The 21,082-nt window shown below is 42.7% G+C and overlaps 2 protein-coding genes and 1 pseudogene across 4 annotated transcripts in view; 1 reads left to right on the top strand and 2 right to left on the bottom strand.

Moving 5' to 3' along the window:
• The window catches only part of LOC121576678 (solute carrier family 66 member 2), an 87,552-nt gene extending 75,933 nt beyond the window's left edge, over positions 1–11,619 (bottom strand). Inside the window, exons 1-3 of one of the 2 annotated variants that reach the window (XM_041890032.2) lie at positions 11,232–11,619; positions 6,059–6,352; positions 5,616–5,749 (exon numbers count right to left, since the gene is read on the bottom strand). In XM_041890032.2, the coding sequence (XP_041745966.1) occupies positions 5,616–5,749; positions 6,059–6,267 (343 nt within the window). In that variant the 5' untranslated portion in view covers positions 6,268–6,352; positions 11,232–11,619. Of the gene's footprint in view, positions 1–5,615; positions 5,750–6,058; positions 6,353–6,543; positions 6,674–11,231 lie in introns of those variants that run through there. The other variant, XM_041890033.1, reaches the window with a different exon arrangement.
• Positions 11,620–12,195: 576 nt separating this feature from the next.
• On the top strand, positions 12,196–15,828 carry LOC121576679 (heat shock factor-binding protein 1). 2 transcript variants are annotated; one of them, XR_006002509.2, is made up of 5 exons: positions 12,196–12,394; positions 13,440–13,506; positions 13,915–14,041; positions 15,031–15,146; positions 15,516–15,828. XR_006002509.2 is itself a non-coding variant. In XM_041890034.2 (4 exons), exons 1-3 carry the CDS (start codon positions 12,350–12,352, stop codon positions 14,037–14,039), a joined length of 237 nt encoding a protein of 78 aa, XP_041745968.1. In that variant the 5' UTR covers positions 12,197–12,349; the 3' UTR covers positions 14,040–14,041; positions 15,516–15,828. The 2 variants fall into 2 exon arrangements, 1 of the variants encoding a protein (XP_041745968.1); XM_041890034.2 differs by lacking the exon at positions 15,031–15,146 and having other exon boundaries at positions 12,197–12,394.
• A 646-nt stretch (positions 15,829–16,474) lies between these two features.
• LOC121577468 overlaps positions 16,475–21,082 on the bottom strand; it is a 50,553-nt pseudogene continuing 45,945 nt past the window's right edge.

Raw genomic sequence — 21,082 nt, 5'->3', positions numbered from 1 at the left:
ACATGGAGTGCGGTTTATAACATACAGTAGAATTTAACAGGTGAACAGATAGTTGAATTTTTGTATTGAAGTGTGTAGGCTACCACTGTAAGGCCTGCTGTAGGTTTCATATTTTTCCGAGTAGACAATGTTTCAGAATTAACGGGCAGTGCAGCATATAGGTTGGCAAAAAGTGAATGCAAAAATTATTGCATTCAAACAATCTGTTTACAGGTCCACAACAATTTGCAATTGTTTTGGTCTTTCAGAAATGGTCAGATACAGCAAATGTCACTGCAAAAGGAAACATTCTGCCAACACCTCCAAAGACATTTGATCAAGTTCGCCATGCATTGCTATTTCCTTTAGATATTAACTTGGCATAATTCCAAAGTATACAGCAAATAAGGGCATTATTGTTACCATAAAAGGTGAATGATAGGCATTTTTCGGGTGGAGTTATAATGCTCGTTCACGCGCGCACAGTTATGACAGGTCTGATTTATAACGGGAAACATGCGTATGTATGGCGTGCTTCAAGTTTATAATCCCAATATTTGTGTGTGTGTGCAGTCTTTTCAGAAATGGCGCACACATATATCTAGTGTTAAATTTACGCAAAGGTTATACAGTGCATTCGGAAAGTATTCAGACGCCTTCACTTTTTCCACATTTTGTTACGCTACAGCCTAATTCAAAAATGGATTAAATATTATTCTTTTTTTATCAATCTACACACAATACCCCATAATGACAAAGCGAAAACAGGTTTTTAGACATTTTTGCAAATGTATTACAAATAAAAAACAGAAATACGTTATTTACGTAAGTATTCAGACCCTTTGCTATGAGACTCGAAATTGAAGTCAGATGCATCCTGTTTCCATTGATCATCCTTGAGATGTTTCTACAACTTGATTGGAGTCCACCTGTGGTAAATTCAATTGATTGGACATGATTTGGAAAGGCACACACCGGTCTATATAAGGTCCCACAGATGACAGTGCATGTCAGAGCAAAAACCAAGCCAGGAGGTCGAAGGACTTGTCCATAGATATCCGAGACAGGATTGTGTCGAGGCACAGATCTGGTGAAGGGTACCAAAAAATGTTTGCAGCATTGAAGGTCTCCAAGAACACAGTGGCCTCCATCATTCTTAAATTGGAACCACCTAGACTCTTCCTACAGCTGGTAGCCCGGCCAAACTGAGCAATCGGGGGAGAAGGGCCTTGGTCAGGGAGGTGACCAAGAACCCCATGGTCACTATGACAGAGCTCCAGCGTTCCTCTGTGGAGATGGGAGGACCTTCCAGAAGGACAACCCTCTCTGCAGCACTCCACCAATCAGGCCTTTATGGTAGAGTGGCCAGATGGATGCCACTCCTCAGTAAAAGGCACATGACAGCCCGCTTGTAGTTTGCCAAAAGGCACCTAAAGGACTTTCAGACCATGAGAAACAAGATTCTCTGGTCTGATGAAACCAATATTGAACTCTTTGGCCTGAATGCCAAGTGTCACGGCTGGAGGAAACCAGGCACTGCTCATCACCTGGCCAATACCATCACTACGGTGAAGCATGGTGGTGGCAGCATCATGCTGTGGGGATGTTTTTCAGTGGCATGGAAAGGGAGACTAGTCAGGATTGAGGAAAATATGAACGGAGTAAAGTACAGAGAGATCTTTGATGAAAACCTGCTCCAGAGAGCTCATGACCTCAGACTGGGGCGAAGGTTCACCTTTCAAAAGGACAACAACCCTAAGCACACAGCCAAGAAAATGCAGGAGTGGCTTCGGGACAAGTCTCTGAATGTCCTTGAGTGGCCCAGCCAGAGCCCGGACTTGAACCCAATCGAACATCTCGGGAGAGACCTGAAAATAGCTGTGCAGCGACACTCCCCAACCAACCTGACAGAGCTTGAGAGGATCTGCAGAGAAGAAACTCCCCAAATACAGGTGTGCCAAGCTTGTAGCGTCATACCCAAGAAGACTTGAGGCTGTAATCGCTGCCAAAGGTGCTTCAACAAACTATTGAAATGTGATATTTCCTTTTGTTTTTTCTATAAATTTGCCAAATGTTTTTGCTTTGTCATTATAGGGTATTGTGTGTAGATTGATGAGGGGAATTTTATTTTCGAATAAGGCTGTAATGTAACAATATGTGTAAAAAGTGAAGGGGTCTGAATACTTTCCGAATGCACTGTACATGAGGCCCCTGAGCTTTCTGAAGTAAACTGTGGAGAGAATGTGAATGTCCTTTTGCCACTCTAGACATGATGTTGACTTTCAATGACAATAGACCACATCAACCTTTCTTTAGGGCGAGGAGAAATGCTCATTTCATTCCATCGACACCCCCCTCCATCAGTACAGTGAGCCTCACACTTCCTAGTTTGTCATTCCTGAAACATCCTCTATGCATACTCTGTGATCTATGCAGCATGAAAAAACAAAGTTGGTAAAAGGTCATAATAGCGCATCTCTGTATTCTAATTTTGGGGGGTTTGTATCATTTGATTTACACAACATGCCTACCACTTTGAAGATGCAAAATATTTTTGGGTGTGAAACAAACAAGAAATAATACAAAAAAACTGAAAACTTGAGCGTGCATAACTATTCACCCCCCTAAAGTCAATACTTTGTAGAGCCACCTTTTGCAGCAATTACAGCTGCAAGTCTCTTGGGGTATGTCTCTACAAGCTTGGCACATCTAGCTACTGGGATTTTTTCCCATTCTTCAAGGCAAAACTGCTCCAGCTCCTTCAAGTTGGATGGGTTCTGCTGGTGTACAGCAATCTTGAAGTCATACCACAGATTCTCAATTGGATTGAGGTCTGGGCTTTGACTAGGCCATTCCAAGACATTTAAATGTTTCCCCTTAAACCACTCGAGTATTGCTTTATCAGTATGCTTAGGGTCATTGTCCTGCTGGAAGGTGAACCTCCATCCCAGTCACAAATCTCTGTAAGGGTGAAACAGGTTTCCCTCACGAATTTCCCTGTATTTAGCGCCATCCATCATTCCTTCAATTCTGACCAGTTTCCCAGTCCCTGCCGATGAAAAACATCCCCACAGCATGATGCTGCCACCACAATGGTGTTCTCGGGGTGATGAGAGGTGTTGGGTTTGCGCCAGACATAGCGTTTTCCTTGATGGCCAAAAAGCTAAATTTTAGTCTCATCTGACCAGAGTACCTTCTTCCATATGTTTGGGGAGTCTCCCACATGCCTTTTGGCGAACGTGCCTTTTTGTTTGCTTATTTTTTTCTTTAAGTAATGGCTTTTTTCTGGCCACTCTTCCATAAAGCCCAGCTCTGTGGAGTATATGGCTTAAGGTGGTCCTATGGACAGATACTCCAATCTCCGCTGTGGAGCTTTGCAGCTCCTTCAGGGTTATCTTTGGTCTCTTTGTTGCCTCTCTGATTAATGCCCTCCTTGCCTGGTCCGTGAGTTTTGGTGGGCGACCCGCTCTTGGCAGGTTTGTTGTGGTGCCATATTCTTTCAATTTTTTAATAATGGATTTAATGGTGCTCTGTGTATACATACTGAGATCATGTGACAGATCATGTGACACTTAGATTGCACACAGGTGGACTTTATTTAACTAATTATGTGACTTCTGAAGGTAATTGGTTGCACCAGTACTTATTTAGGGGCTTCATAGCAAAGGGGGTGAATACATATGCACACACCACTTTTTTGTTCTTTATTTTTTTGAATTTTTTGAAACAAGTTATTTTTTTCATTTCACTTCACCAATTTGGACTATTTTGTGTATGTCCATTACATGAAATCCAAATAAAAATCCATTTAAATTACAGGTTGTAATGCAACAAAATAGGAAAAACGTCAAGGAGGATTAATACTTTTGCAAGGCACTGTATCTTATGCACATATACTACCTACTGACCTCAGACGACCTCTACTAAAGGAAGCTAAATGTTATCCAAAAGCTGGTACTTGTCGGCATGTGTGTTAATGGTTGTGAATGTTTATTGTTGTGTGTGCATGTGTGTGTGGTTGTGAACGTTTTTGTTGTGTGTGCATGTGTGTGTGGTTGTGTTGTGTAATTATGTGGTAGGGTTAGATGGGGACAGGTGCTGCTGTGCCGGCTGTCATAGAGCTGGATGTCCCTGAAGTAAGGACAGTAAAGTAGTGATTGGGGGGGGAGTTAGGGCTATTTTGAGCCTGGACCATCACATCCCTCCATCCCCTCTGAAATCAGACAGCTGACCTGCCCTTCAGCGAAACGAAGAGGACTGGAGTGACGGTCTGCTGTCCTGTAGTGTCTGTGGCAGGGTGATTAAGGGCACTCAAAACAGTTCAGAGTTCTCTATTGGTTTGGCTGCTGAGCTCCTATGATACAGGACTGAGAATAGATGTGAGTAAAGATGGAGTGAGGACTCTCCAGTTCCCAACAGGGGACAAAAGAATGAGTCTGGAACTCAGTATCTCAGCAGACTACAAGACAAGACCAACAGGAAATTAAACTCATTCTGGCACACAGTCTCTCTCACACATCTCCTATGCCCAAGCAATGATTATCTACAGTATAACACAATCTCAGACACGTGCATGGGTACACAGCACACACACACACACACAAATCCATACAGCACACACACACACACAAACACACACACACACAAATCCATACTAACTCGCCGATATCTACAGCATGAATAACCTCACCATGAATAACTTAGCATCTATTCACTAATCAATCAACATGACAGATACATTATTAGGGCCGAGGAGTTAGTGATCTAATAACACACAACACTCTTCTTTGAATTATCGTAATATTACAAGATTTCATTTGGTTCCCAGTCAGACTAATAAAAAGCTGACCTAAGATTGGAACTGTAAATGTAATGAAAGAGATTTAATCAACCTGTAGTTCTGTGAAAACACAATTATCCATAAATCCAGTCTCTCTCTCTCTCTCTCTCTCTCTCTCTCTCTCTCTCTCTCTCTCTCTCTCTCTCTCTCTCTCTCTCTCTCTCTCTCTCTCTCTCTCTCACTCTCTCTCTCACTCTCTCACTCTCTCTCTCACTCTCTCTACACTCTCTCTCACCCCCCAGAGCTCAGAATAATATCTTCTATGTGACAGCCCAGTGACTTTATCCATCCACCATTTCCCCTTTATTCTCACACACACACCAATCCCCATAATTACATCCACAAGATCATCACTCATCTCAAAGGACCTCAGGCGTAAACATAGCGTACCATATAGCCTATAAAATAACCAATCAAAACTAGAAATGACATAAGACCGATAGAGAGTATGAGAGTGAGTGAGAGAGAAAAAGACTGAGACAGAGAGGGCGAGAGAGAGCAAGATTCTAGAGTGATTATTCCTTCTCCTATGGCCCCCTCTTTTGGCAAGAGCTTAGAGTTGAAACTGAACACCACTACATAGGCTTATGTGTACTATAACTATGTGTTCATTTTTCAAATGTGATGAGTAGCAATAGATCAATTTGCCTGTGAGGTGGTGTTTTCTGGTGTTGGGACATAATGTAGTGTTGTTTAGCACTAGCTGTAGTAATAATAATACATATAATGTTTTTACAGTAGCCTACAAGTGAAGTAGGGCTATTTGCCTGACGTGTTTATGGTTTGGTTGAGTTACCTGTGAAGTGGTGCTGTTTGGTGCTGACGCGGTTTGCGTGCTGGATGTTGCAGCAGAGATGGAGCATAGCCAGCATGGTAATGATCATCACTACACTCTGGAGGAGCAGAGTCAGTTCAAACTGCTTCCCTATCCTGTAGGTAGACAACATTACAGTGGTTAATCAAATCACAATGTCAGCGCAGACAATGCTTCTCATTTCCTCTATCCACTTCTCTATCCATGTTTCAAGTAAACAAAACAAACCTGCACTGTTGTATGCTCACAAGTGAATTGTTTCATTAGGTCACCATGTGAGCATACTGTACAATAATTTGTAGGTTTCTTCTGTTTATTTTGAACTGTTTGCTTTACATAGCACCTGGCAGTTTCACTGGATGTGTATACTGTGCATATACCCAATGTAATCTGTCCCCAGTGAACCCTCTCTCCCCTGGCCTCACCAGAAGAAGATGCGTAGGATGTTGGCGATGAGCAGAAGCAGACAGACGCGGGTGGAGAATCCCTCAGTGTTGCTGCTCCTCTGGATCTCCTGGTACTGAGGCACGTAGGGCAGGGCCCCTCCAAATACCATCACACAGGAGGCCAGCCACGACAGCAGGGTCCACGAGCCCTCCATGTCCTCCTCCTGGATGTCCACCTCAATGTCCATCTCTAGCTAGGGCCTCAGATGGCAGCCTGGTCTCACAGTCAAACCCAGCACCGTGGTGTGGACAAACAGACACTCCTGATCATGACTGGAAGCATAGAAAACAAATAACGAACTCTAAATGCCGCTCCCTCTCTCATGCTTTGTTAGAGAACTCACCCTCTTATACATACATAACTAAAGTTACCAACACATGCACCATCTCCACTACAGCAAAATACCAAAACGAACTATCAGTTATCACCATAACGCAACAACAATTCTTAAAACATAAGTCACCTTGCCACCCACGCCTGTTCTCTCACACCCCTATCTGAATTCAGTATATCCAAAATAGCCCTCTAGTAATATCCCAATGCTTCAAGCTTGCAAGAGACCCCAAGGTTTTCCTCTTAGTAACTCAGCTCTACCCTAACCCATAAGACAGACCCTCTCACACACTTACAAAATATGGTCTCTGTCCATATCTTTGCTGGAATTCAGAACTGCTGCTAAAGGTTCTAGAGCTTTGAGAATGCAAATAGTTCTGGAACTGTCTATGAGCTGTTACCAGTCTATGAGCCATGTATTTAGAGAGTTGGGCCAACTTTTAGAATTGTGTATATTGTTCCAATTCATTCTGTTACATAGCCTTATTTAAATATTCCCCATGCAATGTTAATGGGGCGCTGCCACTGCTGCCATTGAATTTTGAAGTGTCATGTAAATGCATCATAATGCTCATTCTAGACGTTGTATTCCCCATGTAATGTTAATGAGCGCTAACAAGGCTGCCATAAAATGTTGTTGTGTCATGCAAATGCATCATAATGCAGAAACCGCAATGGCCCAACTCTCTAAATACATAGCTCTGGCTTATTCTATTCTACTTCTATTCTAGCCTATGTGAACATTACTATTATACATACCACTACACTAAAGTACCTGCCTTTTCCATGGAGGGTAGGAACATTCTTGAAGGGATAACACACACAAAGTTGATATAATGCTCTTTAACTTACTAGTCTCCCCCCTACTCTGTTACATAAAATGCAGAAGCTTTGCCAAATATTGAGTTCTTCTAAATATAGTCCATACAGAACTGCCAGTATTTACATAGGGGGAAACATTCTTCTTTCCCAGTTTTCCCTCTCTTTGGCCCAATCTCTAAAATGACTCTTTAGAGGTACAGTAAAACAGAGGCTCACTTTTCCCCCCTAGACAGCCTTGGGAAGAACATTGAAACAACAAAATGTAACACTGCTCCTTATATAAAAAGAGCTCTTTAGGGTGTGCTGAATAAAATATGTCCTTCGTGCATTACCAGTGAGGCACTTCAACATCGCACACACACCCTTAGGAGTTACTTCAGGGCATTGTTTCCTGTGTGGAAACTGGAAGGTTGGTATGCAAGACACTCTAAGAACAGTGTGTGTGTGTGTGTGTGTGTGTGTGTGTGTGTGTGTGTGTGTGTGTGTGTGTGTGTGTGTGTGTGTGTGTGTGTGTGTGTGTGTGTGTGTGTGTGTGTGTGTGTTTTGAAGGAATTTGTGTAGTCAGCTGAAGACTGTCAATTCAAAATGATGTTTTACAAGTAAAATAACTTGACCAAGAAGTATTCTCAAAACAATAATATGTTGCTGTGACTGCTAATATATAAACTCAAGGCTGTGGAAATGTTCAAGCACTACAGACCACAGGCTCATATTGTAGCAATGTTGGCTTAATAACACTTCCTCTTGTCTCTTCACTGATTGAGACAATAAGAGAATAAACAGAGATACTTAATTACCTTGACATCTTTTTTGCTCTGCATAACTCAGCTCAAATTGTCATTCAGGATTACATGATTTCTACCAACACAGGAATCCTCTCAATAAAACTTTTAGTAGGGAGACAGCAGGCAGTAAAGAAAGAGGGAACTGTGAATGCAGAAAGAGTGGGTGACATTTCACAGGAAATAGATACTTTGGTGACATTCAAAGTCTGTCAGTGAACATACACGTGTTGTCATTTCTAGTATATAATAGTTCATTAGACTGCATAGAGCAGCATGTGAAATGTGACAGTTAAAGAGCCCAAAGAGTGTCCATTGAAAAACAATCCATCACATTAAAACTGAACTAAAGGTCACTAGAAGTTGAACGTTTTTTTACTACTTTTTCAGCTGAACATCAAATCAAATGTATTGGTCACATACACATGGTTAGCAGATGTTATTGCGAGTGTAGCGAAATGCTTGTGCTTCTAGTTCCGACAGTGCAGCAATATCTAGCAAGTAATATCTAACAGTTCCACAACAAAAACCTAATACACACAATCTAAGTAAAGGAATGGAATAAGAATATATAAATAAATGGATGAGCAATGTCATTATCAGAGTGGCATAGGCTAAGATGCAATAGATAGTATAGAATAGAATACAGTATATAAACTCAGAAAAAAAAGAAACGTCCTCTCACTGTCAACTGCGTTTATTTTCAGCAAACTTAACGTGTAAATATTTGTATGAACATAAGATTCAACAACTGAGACAAACTGAACAATTTCCACAGACATGTGACTAACAGAAATGGAATAATGTGTCCCTGAACAAAGGGGGGGTCAAAATCAAAATTAACAGTCAGTATCTGGTGTGGCCACCAGCTGCATTAAGTACCGCAGTGCATCTTCTCCTCATGGACTGCACCAGATTTGCCAGTTCTTGCTGTGAGAGGTTACCCCACTCTTCCACCAAGGCACCTGCAAGTTCCCGGACATTTCTGGGGGGAATGGCCCTAGTCCTCATCCTCCAATCCAACAGGTCCCAGACGTGCTCAATGGGATTGAGATCCGGGCTCTTCGCTGGCCATGGCAGAACACTGACATTCCTGTCTTGCAGGAAATCACGCACAGAACGAGCAGTATGGCTGGTGGCATTGTCATGCTGGAGGGTCATGTCAGGATGAGCCTGCAGGAAGGGTACCACATGAGGGAGGAGGAGGTCTTCCCTGTAACGCACTGTGTTGAGATTGCCTGCAATGACAACAAGCTCAGTCCGATGATGCTGTGACACACCACCCCAGACTATGACGGACCCTCCACCTCCAAATCGATCCCGCTCCAGAGTACAGGCCTCGGTGTAACGCTCATTCCTTCGACGATAAACGCGAATCCGACCATCACCCCTGGTGAGACAAAACCACGACTCGTCAGTGAACAGCACTTTTTGCCAGTCCTGTCTGGTCCAGCGAAGGTGGGTTTGTGCCCATAGGCAACGTTGTTGCCGGTAATGTCTGGTGAGGACCTGCCTTACAACAGGCCTACAAGCCCTCAGTCCAGCCTCTCTCAGCCTGTTGCGGACAGTCTGAGCACTGTTGGAGGGATTGTATGTTCCTGGTGTAACTCGGGCAGTTGTTGTTGCCATCCTGTACCTGTCCCGCAGGTGTGATGTTCGGATGTACCGATCCTGTGCAGGTGTTGTTACACGTGGTCTGCCACTGCGAGGACGATCAGCTGTCCGTCCTGTCTCCCTGTAGTGCTGTTTTAGGCATCTCACAGTACGGACATTGCAATTTATTGCCCTGGCCACATCTGCAGTCATCATGCCTCCTTGCAGCATGCCTAAGGCACGTTCACGCAGATGAGCAGGGACCCTGGGCATTTTTATTTTGGTGTTTTTCAGAGTCAGTAGAAAGGCCTCTTTAGTGTCCTAGGTTTTCATAACTGTGACCTTAATTGCCTACTGTCTGTAAGCTGTTAGTGTCTTAACGACCATTCCACAGGTGCATGTTCATTAATTGTTTATGGTTCATTGAACAAGCATGGGAAACAGTGTTTAAACCCTTTACAATGAAGATCTGTGAAGTTATTTTGAATTTTACAAATCATCTGTGGGCCTCCTGTAGCTCAGTTGGTAGAGCATGGCGCTTGCAATGCCAGGGTTGTGGGTTCGATTCCCACTTGGGGCCAGTATGAAAAATGTATGCACTCACTAAAAAAACTGTAAGTCGCTCTGGATAAGAGCGTCTGCTAAATGACTAAAATGTAATGTCAAATATAATCTATGAAAGACAGGGTCCTGAAAAAGGGACGTTTCTTTTTTTACATATGAGATGGGTAATGCAAGATATGTAAACATTATTAAGATAGTATATTAAGCTACAGTGAATAACTTGGATAGCCTATCCAATAATACCCAACAGAAAATGTTCCCTTGTTTTCTTCACCATATGCTTTCAGGTTAAAGAGTTTAGGTGGGCTGTCATTCAATGTCTGTATTATACTAAGCTACCTGTATTTGGATGACTTGGGTAAAACAGAAGGGAAAAAAACACTTATGTAAACAAAGGATAAAGGGATGGGCTACAACATGCCCCAACATAAGAGTAGGTTATTTTAACTATGCGTGAAAAAGTATAACTATTCCAAAAATACTGCTAGTTCTTCTACCCAAAATCTGTACTTTTTGTTGGTTGTATATAAAGTGAAGAACCCAGATTGTGTCTTGTGCAGTAAAGAACCTCTCCCAGCCATGATTTTCCGCCCCCATCTAAGAATAGTATCTCAATTTAAATCCCTTTGGTACATGGACTAACTGTCCTTGAGATAATATTCCCGGGCGATGTAGTAGGCTAAATTGTAAATAGACAGGGTAATAAACGTGTAACACGGTGAAATATAAATTGAACAAAGAATACTTCAGCATAGGAAACAAAACAAAAACATTGCAGCGTGCGCACCGATAGCCTCAGGAGCCCAAGGGGTGCACTTTTTGGTTTTTCCCTAACACTGCACAGCTGATTCAAATGATCATAGCTTGTTGATTAGTTAATTATTTGAATCAGCTGTGTAGCGCTAGGGCAAAAACCAAAACGTGCACAGAGTTTGGGAAACCCTGTGACAGGCGGAGGGGTCTATATACACTACCAACGTTCCCATGGTCGGTCACGCATATGGCTTCGAATATCCCGAACAACAATAGCCTGGAAAGTGAGTAAAAATGTACTTACATTGCGGTTGCGATGTTCCCACTGGTGATTTGAATGTACCTCTTCCATTTACGCGCAAATTCATTGACAACTCCACAAGAACGCGCTCCAACTTCTTCATAGACGAGATCTATCTACTGCTTACAGTAATACTGTAGTCTTTACAATTTGACTTCTTCAACCAGTGCAACTACTATTGGCTATGGGGGAAAAAATGTATTGGAGTCACTGCATGACACGCATGATGACGATTCGTTTCTCAAATATGGTGTCTTTGTTATTGTCACAATACAGTGCAGTTATTAACAATTACGTTTTTTCCCCCTAATAGTTTTAATTTGTACACTCTTGAAAGCCATAGTCTCCCTAGTCAGTGGTGTAAAGTACTTACAACTCCATACATTTCTCCTGACACCCAAAAGTACTCGGTACATTTTGAATGTTTAACAGGACAGGAAAATTGTCAAATTCACACACTTATCAAGAGAACATCCCCGGTCATCCCTACTGCCTCTGATCTGACAGACTCACTAAACACAAATGCTTCATTTGTAAATTGTGTTGGAGTGTGCCCTTGGCTAGCCATAATAGAAGTAATTTGAAAGGATTTTTTTACTTTTGATACTTAAGTATATTTTTGCAATTACATTTACTTTTGACAATTTAAGTACATTTAAAACCAAATACTTTTAGACTTTTACTCAAGTATTATTTTACTGGGTGACTTTCACTTTTTACTTGAGTCATTGAATGTATCTTTTACTTTTACTCAAGTATGACAATTGGGTACTTTTCCCACCACTGTCCGTAGGCAGACTTGTTGCCTCCCACAATGTATCAATGCTAGTCACTTTGCCTTGGGTCGGGTTTACGTGACTATGAAAACCGCAGGATTAAAATCATCGCCAGGCCAGAGTTAGATTGAGGCGCTGCATAGCAAAAAACTCAATGTTCCATATTCCTTCGGGTTCCTGCTTCAGTGTTCTCGCGATATGTGTTTTGCAAAAACAGCTGACTGACATATCTGGATTTACGGGGTAGAGCTAGGGATCCTGTATTTATTTCAGCCAAAGGTAGCTATTTTAGCTAGAGTTTATTTTACACCAATTCATAACCCGCGTGTCGTGCACAGGGAAAACATGGCAGAAACGGATCCAAAGTCAGTTCAGGACCTTACCAATGTGGTGAGTATATGACATTGAAGCTAGCTAGCCAGCCAAAAAGCAGGCCTGGTGAATGGATATGTTTCGATTGACATTAGTGGATAATTTCAATAGCCTATGTAACTAGCTAGCTAAGAAATTGGATCGTACGAAATAACTCGAAAGTAGAGTATCAAACTCTAGAACGGTAAGCAAATACCATGGCTTCTACTGCTGTAGTCCCAAATGTTTTTATAACTAACCCAAGATAGACCACAGCCTGTAGGCAGAACAAGCAAGGAGGCGGGCAGACCCAAGCACGAGCTAGCGAGATCCTATTGGCGTGTTCAAGCATGTATTTGCATATGTCATTAGGGAAAGCCTACGCTGTGAAGTTCGCGTGTGCAATAATTAAATTCGCCCTTGCACTACTACTAAACATCGCAATTTTTTAACAACTTTGGCAAAGGGTAAAGTCTACAAAACATGATCCACTCTGTTCGTAACATATTTTAGTGTTGGTAACAGAACTGTATTGAGATGAAATGTTTCATTAATGATAAAATGTGCAGAATGTCGGCCAAAATCCATCGCGCGCCATCTTTTCCCATTGCTGGCCACTGGGCTTCCCTCATCACCATATTTGGTGGTGTGGAAATGCCAACCGGATGTTTCAGATTTATACGTCCAGTGAAACGTCTGGCTCATTGTTCTGTGTTAGTGCTGTAGCTACATCTCCCAAGATCTAGACTTCACTGACTGAAAAAGGAACGCCTTCTCTTTTTAGTTAGTGATGGTTATCCATGATCACGCTCTGCATAGCTTGCTTATATAAATAAACAAAAATGCCAATACATTTTGATGTGGTTTGAATCATGCTAAATTAAAGGTTACAAAATTATTCTGAATTGACCATAATCTCTGCTGTTTTCTCTCCTTTAGTCTCCCCCCTCTGTCTTTATCTCTCTCCTCCAGTTTGCCTTTTGGATTTTCATAAATTGCTTGCAAGATGGGTCACGTTCGGTAATTGAATACACTAGATCATATCAGCCTGTGTTATGATACACCTGTTACTGCTCTCTAAAAGGTCCAGACACTGCTGCAACAGATGCAGGACAAGTTCCAGACCATGTCAGACCAGATCATCGGAAGAAATATCCTCAAAATGTTTAGGTAACTTGGTATGGGCCTAGATCTTTCAAATCATTATAAATATTGTATAACTGGGGTGTCATACCCCCATTAGTTCATTGCCAAACATAATGGTCTTTAGTCCAATTTTGATGTTTATTTTACATAAGCTAATTTGTCAAAGATTTCTGGTAGCATTTTATATTACAGCACAGAAAGAAGTGGAAATAACATTGTTATAGTATAGTAGTGCATAGGAATACATTAGATATGTTTTACCAGTTGGAGTCAGAATCTTGGCTGGGGAGTGTCTGTGAGTGGTAATCATTAATGTTATAATGGAGAGGTTTTCCAGCCAGCACATCCCACCCATCAGCGTTATCCACAGGTCCATTATCGGCCAGCCCATTGTCTTCCTTAACCATGTTCACTCGACGAGATGAGCACCCGCATCGATGACCTGGAGAAGAACATTGCTGACCTCATGACCCAGGCAGGCGTTGAGGAGATCGAGGGGGTCAAAGAGCCACAAGTCAAAGAAGGACAAGGGTCATGAAGGTAATCTAACAGCATTTTACTAAATGTTTTCTATTTCTGCTTGTTGTCAATAGATTGTTATTTGTAACGATTCACCGATACTCATCGGTCCCCGGTTCAAATGTTTAAGATACGAGTGCATCGGTCTGCAGACCCCAAATAGATCAAAATGAAGCATTTATTGGTCCGAAAATCAATTAAAATGTTACGAATCGCTGGTTTACTATAAATATTTGCATATTACTACCTTATCTTTAGTGACAACTAATGCGTCCTCTCCTTCACTGTCGAACTAAGCACGTAACTGTGTTGAGAGTCATTGATCTACAAGTAATTTTGCATGCAGAACAACCCCAGGCAATATCCGTAGCCTAGTCAAACTGCGCAATGTGAGCAGCTTCATGTGTTGACCAACGAGGTAGGCCCCTTATCTTGCACATCTGTGTGCCTTCAGCGTAAAAAAATGCTTGTAAAATGGCTTGTGCAAAATGTGGCTTTATTAGTTGAGTGACAACCAATGTAATTGCTAGGTTATTGTTATCACTTCAACATAGTACTGAGTAAAGGGTCTGAATACTTATGTAAATGTGATATTTCTGTTTTTTTAAATGTGCAACAATTTCTAAACCTGTTTTTGCTTTGTCATTATGGGGTATTGTGTGTAGATTGATGGAAAATGTTTTAGAATAAAGCTGTAACGTAACAAAGTGTGGAAAAAGTCAAGGGGTCTGAATAATTTCTGAATGCATCTGTCAAAGATGCCTTTAAAAAAAAAAAAAGCTAGAGGCGTGGATCAGAGAACCAGTCAGTTTCTGGTGTGACCACAATTTGCATCTTGCAATTTGCATCTTGCATCTTGCAGCGCGACACATCTCCTTCACATAGAATTGATCAGGTGGTTGATTGTGGCCAACATTTTTGAGAAATAATATTTTTGTGGGATCTTTTGATTTCAGCTCATGAAACATGGGACCAACACTTTACATGTTGCATTTTATATTTTTGTTCAGTGTAGAGACGTATCGAATCGCCTTGCAAGGGAAAGATGCACAACCCTAGTACTCACCTTCTGCCACTCATCCCTGTATCCAAGTTGGTAGTAGTCCTGCATATACAAACATTTCAGGTGAAAGAAAAGTTATATCATTTAAGCTGTATAAATAACCTTAATGGTGAACATCTGTGACATTTCCTATTCAGAAAGTACCACATGGGTAGCATTCACATCCTTTACTCAAATTCTAGTTTAGGCCTACCTTTTTGATGGCACGTACCAATTTTGAAGTTGATCAAATGTGTCATTGATGGACAACTAACGTTATTTCAAAATGAATAATTCAGAATTTCTCAACTTTTCTTTTGACTTGAATTGATGGAAAGTGCTCTGTTGTTCTATAGGTAGATTTGATTGCGGTTGGAAACGTAAACAATTCCATCAAAAGTTAATGTTTCCATAAGTGTATGCTTAACCAACTATAAAACATTTCAATTACAGGTTGCCAAGATGACAAGCTGTCAAGGACTTTCTTCAGGAGCAGCATAATCTTCCACTATAACCATGAACTATTTTGATTTAGTGTGTTGTGAAATGCTTTTTTATATTGACTATTGTAATAAAAGTAACAGTTCTTATGTAGTAACTTGATGTTATTTGTAAATTTTAGTATTTCCCTCAGAACTTTTCAGGCCTATGAGTAATGGTTGATTGAAGTATACAGTAGAAGCTAGTGATATTAGTAGCACTCTGCACCAAGTGGAATGCATATTCAACTGACTTTCTTCTATTAAAGTTATTTAATACAAACCAATCTTAGTCTCATTCTTAGAAAAAACATCAATCAACATATTGGTTTTGCTTGGAAGTTGTTTGATTTTAAATACAGCCTGAATGCCCTGAACCTATCCTATGGGGCTCTGACAGATGTGACTCCTTTCATGTGTGCATCAGGATTGTGTTGCCCTAGAGCCCTCAAAGTTAACTCTGGACCTCAAAGCCATTTCCACTGCATTTTTTCATTGTTCCCCTCTAATCAGGGACTGATTTAGACCTGGAACACCAGGTGTGTGTGTGCAATTCATGATCCGATAGAAGAGAAAAGCAGCAGGCTCCAGACCTTGTAGGGTAAGAGTTGAATACCCCTGCCCTAGAGGTTATCTTGACTGAACAACTCTCAGCTACAACAGAGGCCAGCACAATCAGACCCTATCACCATGTCCCACCTGATATCTCACTACATCCACATGGGGATGTTGGCCTACTCTATATAATTGGGGTGATAATAACATCCATGCATGGATGACCTTGGGGGAGACTTCCGCCTCTGCCATTAAGCCTCAGTGCTAATGGCATGTCTGACATGCAAAAACAGAGGCTTTGCCGTACTTTTCCTAGGACTCTTTATTCAAATGTTTATAAAAAAGACTCAAAGAAAATATTCTCCATACTTTCTATAAGATCATCTTGGTTTACCATATAACAATGGTAAAAAAATAGTGCCAACAGCATTAAAACAATTAAACTTGGAAAAACATGTGACGAAAGCAAGAATTCTGTAGTTCAATACATGGGCAAGTAATACCTGATAGAGCAGAGGATTAAACCTGCCTCCTAGTCTTTACATTTACGTAGAACTAGAGGGTAGAGGCTGACTTAGAACATCAAATCTGCCTCTGTCATGTCAACAGCCCAGGCAAACTTATCCCTCTGAGATTTGTTATATATTTTGTCCAGGGGCACCTCCATGTTCATACACCTACGAGGAAGGCAAAACAATGTTAGAAATGATGCACAATATTAATAACTAGATAATATAAGAGTTTCAATTACATGTGAACACATTGAGGTGTCAGTGTTTTGATGCACATACCGTGTCATATTTCAGACCTGTGTGTGTGCACCCTCACCAGGCAATGCTGAGTCATAGGTCCAGGTAAGTTGAGTTTGGAGGTGCCCAGTGCAATCTGCTTGTTCTCCTCTGTCTGTGGCCTGAGCCTCCATCTTCATAAGCTGCTCCTCACAACGCTGCACAGCCTTCTTCTTATGCTCCCCCACCCTAAACACACACAGACAGGTGTGTTCCGTCAGGATATCGTCTTCCCTTTATGAGCAATAATATTCTGTCTGTCTACTACCAGTAAGGGCCACTCACGCCTGCAGCTTGCCGTCTGAGCTGTGAGCTTTGACCTCCTTGGACAGCTTCAGCTCACTTTTGGCCAAGGCCAACTACTCCCTCCTGTCAATTTGGAAGTAGTAAATGAAGAGAGAGGACAGACTGAAGTAAATGTTGAGCTAAAATAGGACTTGACAACATATCACCCCTCGATTTATCTCTGTATCAAATATCTGTTGATCCCCTCACCTTGGACTGGTTGGCCTTAGACTGATCAAAGGTCTTTGGCGGCGCACGCTGGTGGTTACACAGAACTACAAACAATCAGTTGGCCCTGTTGTAGGAGAGCAGCTTCTCTGCCAGGTTGTCAGTCACTGTGGAGCAACATGGAAATAAAGGACTATGAATGGTGGTGGTGAGGAAAGGGGAGTTAATACATGAGCTCACTGGTCATTACAAGATCGAGTGGATGGTTTTAATTCCGGCCATATATACAGAGCAGGAGGCAGGAAGCCCTCTTGTCCTTGGTTGGTATCTCAAACATGTAATGTGATGAGGGAGTGAGCAAATGTTTGATTACCAGACCACCAGGGAGCACTCTTCTGTAGCTCCCCTCCTGTACCTCCAAAGCCCCTCCCCCTGGCCCATCTATTCCTCCCCCACCGAGATCATCTGCACTTGCAGCTACTTGCCTTTCGAACACATGCACACAGATTATTTAATTACAGGTTGCTACCCACACTGAACAGATTTAATCTTAGTGGCAATCCAGCAAGTGACACCTCTATCAACAGAAACATCCCACTATGAGGGGGATACTGGGCCCCAGCAACACAGAGGGACTAACACGCTGAGAAGAAATCTGCGAGCATACTGACTGAACACAGAACATGCTGGGACTGAGATTCACAACAGTGTTCTATAGGAATGAATCATTGCTGACATTAAGAGACAGGGCATGAGACACAGCTCCACAGCGGGATCTTCCAGGAGTTCTAAACACAGCATTTTAATTCACAGACGTTTGAATAGGTGGATGGATATGTGTGGGAAACGAATGGTATGTAAATGTTTATGTGGTGTTTGGGGGACATACTGTTGGACAGCTGTCGGAGCTGCTCCTGCACGGTGATGGATACCTTAGCAGTCAGGCCAGGCAGCAGGGAGGGACGACAGGTGCGTATTCAACAAACACGTCTGGAGGGAGGAGAGACAAACACATGTACTCACGACTTGAGGACTGGATAAAGACAGGTGTGAAAAAGTATGTCCTGAAACACTAGATGGCAGTGTAGTCCTGAGGTTTTTTAACTGCAGTCAACAAAAAATTAAAATAACAAATAATGCCATCATCATTAAAAGTAAGGAGTAGATTAAAAAAGGCCATCTTATTACTTTCCTCTGACTTAAATGCAATTCTAAAAGTATCAGTGTAGGTCTAATCTGCCAAAGACAATAAATACATTTCCATCAACTGCACCACCACACAGCAAGGACTCTCCTCTCCAATAACAAGATATGCTTGGAGGTTAAGAGCAGGGGTCTACAGCTGTAATGACACACACCCCAATATATTTGCATGGGCGTCACATAGGCGTGTATAGACAATGAATTAACCAAAGCAATCCCAGTGAGATCCTACACTACAGTGTTGTGGACGAAGCGTAAAGGTGATGCTGGTATAATGACAATCTAAAATCTCATCAGACAGACCTGGGTCACCCAGGACACCCCCTCATACAGGGAGGCTGCTGGGTGGTGAGAAATACCTTCCTCCCCCTCAGCTCCTCACCCCCCTCCGTTCCTCACCCACTAGGGGAGCCCATTAAACCCAGGATATATCTGCATTCTTTATCAACCTCTGGTTATGTCACCATACTTGCGTTCTAAATAGTAGGCAGTTTAGGTATGCGAAAATATAAAGTTTTATAGTATGTGAAATTTCGAGTATGCTTTAAATGCCAGGATGTTATATTCATTTCGGCTTGTCATCTAGTAGAATTCGCAGCACACTTTTTAGGAAGATAATTGTCTTTCCAGACAATACCAGATAATCAGCAGATAGAGATAAGCAGATGCGCTGTACCCAAATGAATGAATGGCACGAATCAACGCAATTGAATGTTGTAGTGTTCCGGGATTCTTCAGACAGCATTGAGGAGTACACCACATCAGTCACTGGCTTCATCAATAAGTGCATCGATGATGTCGTCCCCACAGTGACCGTACGTACATACCCCAACCAGAAGCCATGGATTACAGGAAACATCCGCACTGAGCTAAAGGGTAGAGCTGCCGCTTTCAAGGAACGGGACTCTAACCCGGACGCTTATAAGAAATCCCGCTATGACCTCCGACGAACCATCAAACAGGCAAAGAGTCAATACAGGTCTAAGATTGAATCATACTACACTGGCTCTGACGCTCGTCGGATGTGGCAGGGCTTGAAAACTATTACAGACTACAAAGGGAAGCACAGCCGCGAGCTGCCCAGTGACACAAGCCTACCAGACGAGCTAAACCACTTCTATGCTCGCTTCGAGGCAAGCAACACTGAAGCATGCATGAGAGCACCAGCTGTTCCGGACGACTATGTGATCACGCTCTCCGTAGCCGATGTGAGTAAGACTTTTAAGCAGGTCAACATTCACAAGGCCGCAGGGCCAGACGGATTACCAGGACGTGTACTCCGAGCATGTGCTGACCAACTGGCAAGTGTCTTCACTGACATTTTCAACATGTCCCTGACTGAGTCTGTAATACCAACATGTTTCAAGCAGACCACCATAGTCCCCGTGCCCAAGAACTCTAAGATAACCTGCCTAAATGACTACCGACCCGTGGCACTGACGTCTGTAGCCATGAAGTGCTTTGAAAGACTGGTCATGGCTCACATCAACAGCATAATCCCAGAAACCCTAGACCCACTCCAATTTGCATACCGCCCCAACAGATCCACAGATGATGCAATCTCTATCGCACTCCACACTGCCCTTTCCCACCTGGACAAGAGGAACACCTACGTGAGAATGCTATTCATTGACTACAGCTCAGCATTCAACACCATAGTGCCCTCAAAGCTCATCACTAAGCTAAGGATCCTGGGACTAAACACCTCCCTCTGCAACTGGATCCTGGACTTCCTGACGGGCCGCCCCCAGGTGGTAAGGGTAGGTAACAACACATCTGCCACACTGATCCTCAACACGGGGGCCCCTCAGGGGTGCGTGCTCAGTCCCCCTCCTGTACTCTCTGTTCACCCATGACTGCATGGCCAGGCACGACTCCAACACCATCATTAAGTTTGCCGACGACACAACAGTGGTAGGCCTGATCACCGACAACGATGAGACAGCCTATAGGGAGGAGGTCAGAGATCTGGCCGTGTGGTGCCAGGACAACAACCTCTCCCTCAACGTGACCAAGACAAAGGAGATGATTGTGGACTACAGGAAAAAAAAAGAGGACTGAGCACGCCCCCATTCTCATCGACGGGGCTGTAGTGGAACAGGTTGAGAGCTTCAAGTTCCTTGGTGTCCACATCACCAACGAACTATCATGGTCCAAACACACCAAGACAGTCGTGAAGAGGGCACGACAAAGCCTATTCCCCCTCAGGAGACTAAAAAGATTTGGCATGGGTCCTCAGATCCTCAAAAAAATTCTACAGCTGCACCATCGAGAGCATCCTGACTGGTTGCATCACCGCCTGGTATGGCAACTGCTTGGCCTCTGACCGCAAGGCACTACAGAGGGTAGTGCGTACGGCCCAGTACATCACAGGGGCAAAGCTCCCTGCCATCCAGGACCTCTATACCAGGCGGTGTCAGAGGAAGGCCCTCAAAATTGTCAAAGACTCCAGTCACCCTAGTCATAGACTGTTCTCTCTGCTACCGCACGGCAAGCGGTACCGGAGTGCCAAGTCTAGGTCCAAAAGACTTCTCAACAGCTT

The sequence above is a fragment of the Coregonus clupeaformis genome, chromosome 29 (assembly GCF_020615455.1).
Source record: "Coregonus clupeaformis isolate EN_2021a chromosome 29, ASM2061545v1, whole genome shotgun sequence".
NCBI classification, from domain to species: domain Eukaryota; kingdom Metazoa; phylum Chordata; class Actinopteri; order Salmoniformes; family Salmonidae; genus Coregonus; species Coregonus clupeaformis.
The sequence above is the reverse complement of the archived record's forward strand: the minus strand, read 5'-3'. Positions and strand labels throughout refer to the sequence as shown.